This window comes from Pelecanus crispus, chromosome W, assembly GCF_030463565.1.
Source record: "Pelecanus crispus isolate bPelCri1 chromosome W, bPelCri1.pri, whole genome shotgun sequence".
NCBI classification, from domain to species: domain Eukaryota; kingdom Metazoa; phylum Chordata; class Aves; order Pelecaniformes; family Pelecanidae; genus Pelecanus; species Pelecanus crispus.
In genome coordinates this window covers 18,961,615-18,972,185 of record NC_134675.1, presented here as the reverse complement: position 1 = coordinate 18,972,185, position 10,571 = coordinate 18,961,615, and the positions used below count along the sequence as shown (strand labels likewise).

The window sequence follows — 10,571 nt, the reverse complement described above, 5'->3', positions numbered from 1 at the left end:
GCCAGCCTGCTCCTCCCTCCCTCCACCCTGCCGCCCTCCTTAAAGCCCCGGGTGGGCGCTGCAGTAGTGGCAGTACCGCAGTGCGGGTGGTGGCTGTGGTTGTGCTTGTGCTGGGATCTCTGGTTGCGGGCGCCATTGGCTTGGAGCGCAGCGCAGCGCCTCGCCTCGCCTCGGCTGGGCGCGGTTGAACCGCTCCGCTCCCGGGCTGAGGCTGTCACCGTGCGAGGAGTTGCCGCCGGGCGCCCGGCGCTGCCAGCATGTTTGACAGGACGCGGTTGCCCTTCGTGGCGCTGGACGTGGTCTGCGTGGTACTGGGTAGGTCGGCGGGCCGCGGAGGGGGCGAGGGAAGCCGTCCTTGGGGAGTTCTGCTTCCCTCCCCGCACGGCACCGTGCTAATCGCATGCTAGCCTCCCCTCGGCGCTAAACACCACCCTGGAGCGGGTCTTCTTCCAGCTTGTGTCTTCGCTGTGCCTGCGAGTGTGTGTCTATGTGCTGCTTTCACTGCTGCCTGCCATCTCTTCACACACGCACCACCACCACCCCCCGCCCCGCCCCGCTGGGGCCACAGAGCTGGCCCCCAGCGCGGTCCGTAGCAGCAGATGGCGAGGTGCTCAGCGGGTCTTGCCGTCAGGTCGGGTTGTAGTAGAGAGCAGATGAGTCTCGTTTTTTCTCTTTCTGGAGGTCCTTGAAAATTGGGAGATTATTAACAATATTCAAACCTCAGCGAAGCGATTTTAACACAGCTATGCAGGCTGTAACTTGGAAGGGAAAAATCCTAGGGGAGGGAGCTCCTGCTGCTTATCCACTGACATCTGGAACTCCCTCTTCTTTCTACTGTCCTTATTCTTCCTTTCCTAACCTCTTCTGTTAGCTAATAAACTGGATGTGGCAAAAGCCTGTACTGGGAAGGTAGGTGTTTGCAGCCTGAGATGTGTTACTCATGGTGGTTCTGAAAGCTGCCATGAAAGTGGTTGGGATCATGGCTGTCACAGGAAACACGATTCATCCTAGTGTCAAACAGAAGTGGCACAATAGGTATTATGCACTAGAGAAAAGATTCAAATCACTTTGAGTTGTATGCAGTCTCAGTGAAACTAAACTAATGCTCTAGGTTGAGTTTTAAAGTAAAATGGGGTATTTATTAGAACATTATGTTTGTGTCCTCATGTTTGTGTGTAGCAGTGAGGGACGCATGTAGAGGCAGGAGTGATACTTTGATGCGGTGATGGTCATGTGTTGAACAATCACAGCACGTTGCCACAGCACTGCAAATGCTTGTCTTAACTAGTCCAAATAAGAACACCTTCCTAATGTTTCTTTCTTCTGTTTCAATCTCTAGCTCTGTTAAAACTATATCACGGCCTGTCAATTTGCATTAACTTTCTCATTCTATGTAATGACATGGTGTAAGGAGTAATGCTGTTAGTTATTGATCAGCAAAGGGGAAGCTGTACTCTGTGAAATGTTGTGACTCTTCTTGACCTCTGGTTATTGAGAGCCAGGGAAGTGTCTTCAGTATCTGAAGGTCTACTTCTTGGTCAATCTTAAGAAGTGTTACTTGATCTTGGTTTGTTGGATGCTTGCTTCTTAATCAAATGAGAGCAGTACTTAAGTAATAAATCTGAGTGCTTTCTTGTCACGTTCAGTGGGTGGTGTTCAGTCAAACAGGCCTGGCTCATGAAGTCCCTCTTGGTTGAAGATGTCTCCAGCATCAGTATGAACATAATAAGTAACATTTTTATCTTGCTAGATGCTTCAAACAGCAATGCTACCTGCAGCTAAATGGCATTAAAGAACAAAATTATGGTGAATGATGTGTTGCTCTGAATAAATGTTATATGGGATAGAGCTTTTGGAGAATTATAGTGGATCCATGTAGTCTAGTAGGAGTAATCTTTATTCAGATCAGAAGTTTTACTAAGCTATGCTGTAACAAGGCTTACATTTCCATGCTATCTTCACGGCCAGTAAAGCAGTTTTGTCTGTTCTGATAATTGCCATTACAAAAATCTTTATGATTAGGCAAGAGTTTGCACTATGCATATACCTTGGTCATTTTGAAGCATATGTGCATATTCTAATGTAAGTAGAATCTAACATAGATCAGATCATAGAATGCTTTGGGTTGGAAGGGACCTTGAGAGATCATCTAGCCCAACCCCCCTGCAGTGAGCAGGGATTGAACCCGTGACCTTGGCATTATTAGCACCACACTCTAACCAACTGAGCTAACCAGGCTGGTCAACATAGGTAGTAACGCACCTTCCCCTGCCCCCACGTAGCATTTAGATCACAAACGCCCTGATTGATACCTCAGTGTGCTGGAGGGTTGACAGACTTTTTATTTTTTCCTTGGGCCTGTTTATTTATTAGTGGGGGGGAAAAATGCAGCCAGTGCATAGCATGAAGTCTTCTTGACACCTGCAACTTTCAACACATTGAGTTATAGGTTTCAATTAAACTCTAGCTGAAACAAAATATATAAATGTAGGAATGGGCTAGATACTGGATGTAGGACCAAATCTTCTTCCTCTTCTCCCTGACTCCCATGTAATTGAGACAAGTACTTAGAAGAACATAGGGTTTAAGCCTGTGTGTCTAAAGGGGGAACCTGTTTTAATTTCTTAATAGAAGAAAAATAGTTCCTGTTGACTGTGGACTTTAACTCTCACTTTTCCCCTGCCCTTCCCCCACACATGCACTTTGATATCAGCTCAAATGACTGAGGTAACTGCCCAGATAAAGTGACTTACAGGCATTGATAACCTGATATATTTCCACTAAAGAGACCATGGAGCCTCCAAGAGAAAACTTCAACTGTGTCATACTGGAAGTTTAAAACTATGTAGACCAGCTTCAGTTGAGGACTGAACTCTCAATCTTGGTGTGGTAGCCCATTCTGCCACAGAAAGGGCTACCATTATCATACTTATGATTCCCAAGGTAACTCTTACTGTCACTTGATACAGAGCTTGTCTTTTTTTCTCCTCTCTCTCCTGCCCCCACCTTCCCCATAGTAAGTGAAAATGGGGAAGAAAAACAATAAATTTCATTGTCTCAGCAGTGTTGGACAGAAAAAACTAAGGATATCACTTCCAGTTATGATGACCTGACTTATCAGCTCACTGCTATGGAAGTAGATGACTCTGGCTGTGTATGTCTGTGACTTACTTGCTCCTGTTTTAGTCAAACTGTTCTTTGTGCAGGTTCAACTCTCCCAACACAAGTTTTCAAAAGGGAAGGAAGGGAAAAAGAGCTTTACTGTGATTTTGGTGATTTAAATGGGTTTATTGAAAGGTCTGACAAGTGCCAAAGATGGAACAGAGGTAAGAGACAAGAAAGAGATCAAAAAGAGCAGGCAGTGCAGGAGGGAGCAATGTCTCCCCCTTTATGTGGCATTAAGCTATTAGATCAGTTTGGTTGCCTGAAACTTAAGTCTAAGGTTGCTCTTAATTGGCCTTTAAGGAAACTCCCTCCCTCATCCACCTTTCTACCCAGTAAGGGAGAGAGAATTCAGGGAAAGCAGTCTTCAGTGCCCTGAGAAAATAAATAAAAATGCTCTTTCCCCCTTATCAGGATGATAATTCTTTCCTACTAAACTGATACTAGTGTTTCAGCATCAAGCTAGTTTCATATTCTGTAATCTAAAAAAAAAAAAAGCTGCAGATTTCTGCAGTATCTGTCCTTAAATAGTGCAATGAGGCTGTATCTGTATTCTGAGTGTGTGCTGATCCACAGTGCTGGGTGAGTGTGTGCTGCATGTCTGTATGCAGCTCTGCAGTGCTGCAGGCAACAGCTCCCTTACTCTGTGTGGTCCAGTAGACAGTGGTCAACTTCTTCCTTTGCTGGAAAGCATGAATGGCATGGACTGCAGGGTTTCCTTCTCCTGCATACTTACTTGTTGTTACTTGTCCCTCATTATTTTTCTGATGGAGAGATATTTTATATAGCATGGCACAGATGTGTAAATGGATTGACAGTTCTAGACAATAGTAAAACAGTTTTACATTGATAATGAGACTTGATTCTTTCTTATTATTACACTTTCAATTTGTCTTGCAAAAATAACAGCTTATTAGAATAACTTAATTAGCTTGTGACTGATGTCTTCATTAGGCACTATACATATACTCTGTGCCACTCTTACAGGTCTATTGTTTGACTGCAAATCAGGCTTCTTCTTCATTAAGACAAGTAAACAACACTTGAAGAACAAGGTTGGGAAACCCATGGTAATATATCCTGTAATGAGTGAAAGAACTACTAAATCCATTTACCTTTAAACCAAACTCTCATTAAGACCAAGTCAGATTACTGTTTGAAAAACATTAATTTTTCTAAAGTAAGTTCTGCAGAGGTGACTAGAGCAGTAAAGAAAACATTCTCTGTGAAGCTAGACTCAAGGACAACTCCAATCTGGACTGTGCTTGTTGCAATTCATGTCTAACTTGAGTGCAGGGATGCAATACAACAGAACTGTGTTTCTTTAGTCCCTTGTCTGACTATACAATCACTGACAAGCTATTGTAAGTAATTAAGGAGTGTACTTGTCAATATGTGATTGCTGGTGTAATGCAAGAATATGTACAACCTAAGATTAGAAAAATTGATGTCTTTAAAGAATTTAGCCCTTCACTGTTCTGATCCACTTTTCTGCAATATGTTGGAAATAGTAAAGGACTAGTTAACTAAATTTAAAACTGCTCTGAAATATAGTTATGTTTGGTGTATGTGTAGGGATTTCTTTTTCTTCTTCTCTCCATGTCCTACCCTGTGCTGGTTCAAGAAGCCAACTGAAAACTTACCTGCTGCCCAGCTGTTCTTCAGCAATGGAACTATCTGCTACTTGGGTATCGAAGTGCCCTGAGCTGCAAGCAGTAACCGTGCAAAAAGAGAAGGGGATTGGTAGGCGGCTGGTGGTGGGGAAGTTAGGACTGTTGTAGTCTTTAATTTATCTTTTTTGTCATTAAGCTATTTCTGAGTAAGGGAAGGAGAAGTTCTAGTCTTCCAAACAGAAGAACATGTGAACTAAACCCAGAAATACTAAATACTTACTATTTAAAGACTGCAGGAATGTTGTGTGATACAGGGCAATGTGTTAAATAGCAGATGCATGTGTATAGAACAGGTGAATTTGCTTTTGCACTATGTGACCTGGGAGAGTGAGATGGTTGGACCACTCTGCACACCCTGTACAATGTTTTTGCTTTAGGTGCTGTTCTTCCTTTTTGGGAATGTTTACTTTCCCCATCACTGAAGGCAGCAGTCTCTGTGACAATTTAAGGTATTGTTGTTCAGTCAAGGAAGGCCTACCTAACCCTATGTGGGTTAGCATTTCCTGATTGCCCTAGTTCAAATAAAACCTCCTCCCCTATTATTTGTGATTCACTGACATATGTGTCACCATCCTTAGCATCCACATGATGTGGAAAATAAATCTTTTTTTCTAGTATGTTAATTCATTGTTAAGCTGTAACAGGCTCATGTGAAAGAGCAGCTTGTCTTCAAGTGACACTGTCCACCAGGTACTGCAAGATGATAGTCATTAAGTTGACTCCCAGTTCATTGGAAACATGGTTGTCACCTAAAACAGGGAATGTCTTCCCTCTCACACTGTGCTTTCTCAAACATATGAGACTGAATACTCCAGTTGTGACACTGTCCCTTGGTACTGTTCTTGGCAACAGTCACTTTATTTCCCCCCCCCCCCCCCATAAAGAAAGATGCTCTACCCAGAGACTCTCTCCATCCTGCTAGGAAGCCTACAGAAAAGCTTCAGGTTAGAACTTGACTAGTTAATGAACACTATTCAAAGTCAGCAATTGGGTTCTTGCTTTGTCAAGTATTGCTGTTAAAGTGTATCTTGTACTCTGGCTAACCCCTGTCTCAAAGAGAAGTTCTTGCACTTGCCTCTCACAATGATAGGTAAATTCTAATTCACCTTCCAGTACCTTCCCAAGAACCAAATCTTGAATCTGGCACTATAATCTTTCCTCTTGGCATAATAGAGGAAGATGCTTGTCAACAGTGAGGTTCCTTACCAGCTGCTTGAGTCCTGGTGGTTTTCTAACCTTAAACGCATAAAAGGGCTCTTGCAGCATGCTTATGTGAAGGTGGTGCCCTTTGTTTAAGGGAATGGGAGGGAAGGGGCTTCTGACATTTTCTGTAGAAAATGAAGTACCACGCTACAACTAAATGGTAAAATAGCTCATCCCTCATAGCTGAAGAGGTCCTCACCTCACCTTTATATCTGCTCGGGTACTTGTTTGAGCCTGTGCTGAGCTGATTCAATGCAGTGACCTGATTTTGAAGAGTTGGATAGCATTAACTCGTACTGACCAAAAGCAGCTTCATTTGAAACCTGCACAATCACAGCCCTGGTGTGAGAGGAGGCAAAAAAGAGTTAACTGCTGGTTGCCTGTTACTACTTAGTATTATGTAGGAGCACTGTTGCACTGACCAGATACTAATGACAGGATAAAGCTGTAATAGTCCTCTATCTGTGGCTGTGTCTGGAGCCATGGAAGGGAGTAGCATGAGAGGTGACCTAACTCTGGAAGGTACCTGATGATGAGAGATACTTGGAAGGCTACAAAGCTCAAGTTGACTTGGATTTATCCCAGATAACTGATAATGCTCTTTCCAGAATTAGTCCAGGAGAATTAAAACAAACTCACCTTGGAAGATGGGAAGGGAAAAAAAGAAGAAAAAGCTGAACAGAACTATGTAGAACCTTATTGGTAAAATATACTACCCACAGAAGTGTAGCTTTAAAAAGTCAGATTAACTGGTATGGGCTTGATTATTGTCTTGTCTGCTCAGGGGGGTGGTGGTAGCACCAGGGGTTGGCTCTTTTCCCTATCCCTTATCCTGCAAAGGAAGCTCCTCCTTGGGATCTAATCAAGTAAAACAGTTGACTGAAGAAAACTAAAAAAAAATCACAAACACTAGAAATCCAGATAATGAATGACTAGTGAGTGACTAGTTTTAGCCTAATTATGTGACAAAAATCAAAACAACTTAAAGCTATCCTGAAGAGGCAAAATTCCCTTAAGATACTTTTAGACAGTTTTGTTGGAACAATATAGTTGTCACTACATCAGGAAATAATAACCAGTTCAGCTACAGCAATAGACCTCTCAGTTCCCACCTGTGAGTAGACCCACAAGCAGTTTTCCAACCAGAGTGGTGTTGTCCTGCAGCTTTAAAAACTGGAAGAAAACTGTGCCACTTAGATTACTGATCTTCTGCTCATCTCTTCTTGTTTAATGATCAGCTGCTAATGGGTGTCCTGGTTTTGGCTGGGATAGAGTTAATTTTCTTCCTAGTAGCAGGCATAGTGCTGTGTTTTGGATTTAGTAGGAGAAGAATGTTGATAACACACTGATGTTTTTAGTTGTTGCTAAGTACTGCTTATGCTGGTCAAGGACTTTTCAGCTTCCCATGCTCTGCCAGGTGCACAAGAAACTGGGAGGGGGCACAGACAGAATAGTTGATCCAAACTGACCAAAGGGCTATTCCATACCATATGATGTCATGCTCAGTATATAAACTGGGGGGAGTTGGCTGGGGGGCAGCAATCGCTGCTCGGGAACTGACTGGGTATTGGTTGGCAGGTGGTGAGCAATTGCATTGTGCATCACTTGCTTTGTATATTGTTATTGTTATTATTATCATTACTATTTTACTTCAGTTATTAAACTGTTCTTATCTCAACCCAGGAGTGTTTCTCACTCTTACTCCTCTGATTCTCTCCCCCATCCCATCGGGGTAGGGGGAGTGAGCGAGTGTCTGCATGGTGCTTAGTTGCTGGCTGGGGCTAAACCACGACAATGAGTTGACCCAGTTTCTGGGAGGAATTTTCCTTTCCAAGTTATGGGATTGATCTCAGAGGCACAGAACTAAACTGTCTATTGATCAACTTGCATTGTGTCTTTCAAACTACTTTTGCCAGATTCTCTGGTACACTAATCCATCTAGCTTTTAAAATTAATACTGCCTGTTCATACAGAAGTCAAAAATAGACCCAAATAAGCTTCTCTGGCAGAACATGATATGAAGAAATAATGTTTAAATTGTCTGTTGCACTTACTCTCTGGTGCAAACACTCTTTCTGTTATCACATGAAGCAAGTTACAGGATTTCAAACAATCAGTATGAGAAGCAGTGCCAGGCTGGTCTTCCTCTATAATAGACTTTGCTGATTCATCTTTAAAAAGCTGTAACCAAGAAGCAGTCTGACTCCAGAAGTGTGTTACGGTATTTCAGGTAGCATTTTTATTTGTATTGTACTTCAATGCTTTTTTGGCATCCCCTGTTTGTGTGGCATCTTGATATCTGGCAAAAGGAAAATAATGCTTTTTTAAATTTAAATGAAAAAAGGCAAGTAGGTCAGATCAGAGCACCCATCTTGGAATGGCTTGTTTCTCTGTCCTTGTCTATTTACTCTCAGGTATGCAGGAGCCATATCAATACAGCCTTATTTCTGTGACTCTGCAGATGAAACAACAGATTTTGCTAGACTTAGCCTAGATTTTAGTGCCCCCTCCCCTTTAGCTGCCACTGCTAATCATGCAGATTTCAGAGGGGCCACACTGGGGTGGCTTGATCTCATAAGGTAGCTCTGAGATGTTAGCTAGCCATCCCTGGTATAGAAAGGTCCTAGCATTTTGCTCCATGATGCCTTTCCTTGGGGAAGGAGGAAGCTATACTGAACAGGAGTTTTGCTCAGGTTTTGCCTTAAGTGTAGAAGGGATTATATATATTCAGCATCTCGAGTAGCTTCTGCCTCTCTTAGAATAAGGTGGAATTTCTCCCTCAAATTAGTCTTAATGCATTTTTTCCCCCTTTAACTTTGTTCTGTTACTGCAGATCTGCAGATTATTGTAAGCCTGTTCTGAGTCATTGAAATTTAACAGTAGGTGCAATATTCCCTGAAACTGGAATACTGGGATGATAAGGAACACAGGTATCTAAGCTTATCTACCTTATTTTAAGGTATCCAAATGGCAATGGACTATGCTTACCTTGAGCTGAAGGGGCTGGTTTAGAAGCTAGTGGCGGAGAGACCTGAGAGAATAAACTTCTAATTATAGCCAGGGAACCTTCTGATGTGCAGCAAGCTAATGGGGAGCATATGTGGCCCTTAAGAGGCCAAGAGGGCATTTAATTCTGAGATACAGAAGGGAGGTGGTGAGCTTGAGCCCTGCAAATAGCTCCAGTCAGGAACTGTTCCCCATTAAATTCCAAAAATCTTCTTGGTTGGTGTCTCCTTTTCTTGATGTTTCTTGAGTGAGTTCTGTAGCTTTTTACTGACTCAGAGAAACTGAGGCTTCAATTTTGTTTCATTAGGTGAGTCTATACTGCAGTACTAATATTCAGTTAAAATACTCCAGTGTGGTGGCTGGCTCTGATGCTAATGGAAATTCTGGGAATGGAAGTAAGATTACTATTTCTGCTTGCAGACTCAATCTCTTATCATTCTTCACATCTCTTCTTGACTCTTAAGACTCCAGTCATCAACGCTAGAAAATGAAATCTCTAATCATTAATACGTAGACACTAAGATCACAAATCTAATGCTGATAACCTCTACTGGAACTGGAAAGTGATGCTTGCTCTATTATATGAGTACAGGAAGACTTTCTGTACTGTGGCACTATTCATTATACTCAAATACCAAGAGCCAAAACCAGGACACAGTGTTACATAAATATATTTTAAAAATTCTGGTTAAATGAACTTTGCAGGAAGTCTTCTGAATAAATACAAAAAAGCTGCTCTGATAGCCTGTCCTGGTTTCAGCTGGGATAGAGTTAATTTTCTTCCTAGTAGCAGGCATAGTGCTGTGTTTTGGATTTAGCATGAGAATAATGCTGATAACATGCTGATGTTTTTAGTTGTTGCTAAGTACTGCTTATGCTAGTCAAGGACTTTTCAGCTTCCCATGCTCTGCCAGGTGCACAAGAAACTGGGAGGGGGCACAGCCAGAATAGTTGATCCAAACTGACCAAAGGGCTATTCCATACCATATGACATCATGCTCAGTATATAAACTGGGGGGGGGGGGGGGGGGTTGGCCAGGGAGCAGTGATCGCTGCTTGGGAACTGTCTGGGTATCGGTCGGCGGGTGGTGAGCAATTGCATTGTGCATCACTTGCTTTGTATATTATTATTACTATTATTATTATATTGTTATTATTATCATTACTATTTTACTTTATTTCAATTATTGAACTGTTCTTATCTCAACCCAGGAGTGTTTCTCCCTCTTACTCCTCCGATTCTCTCCCCCATCCCACCGGGGCAGGGGGAGTGACCGAGCAGATGTGTGGTGCTTCAGTTGCTGGCTGGGGCTAAACCACGACATAGTCCTAAAATATATAGGGTATTCTCAGTTTTCCTTGTTAAACTCCATTTAGATCTCGCTTAATATAGAGCTTATGTTCTCAAAATGTATTGTTACACACTACAGACTTCAGTGTACCATGAAAAAATGTGGCTCTGATAACTTAGCTCTTAGACACAGTGGCATGCAGCATTGTATACAGTATTGTATTGGGTTTGTGTGG

The 10,571-nt window shown here is 42.4% G+C and overlaps 1 protein-coding gene across 1 annotated transcript in view; it reads left to right on the top strand.

Moving 5' to 3' along the window:
- Positions 1 to 257: 257 nt before the first annotated feature.
- The window catches only part of LOC142596494 (phospholipid phosphatase 1-like), a 104,798-nt gene continuing 94,484 nt past the window's right edge, over positions 258 to 10,571 (top strand). The window contains exon 1 of the mRNA XM_075725618.1: positions 258 to 315. Coding sequence (XP_075581733.1) covers positions 258 to 315 — 58 coding nt within the window. The remainder of the gene's footprint in view (positions 316 to 10,571) is intronic.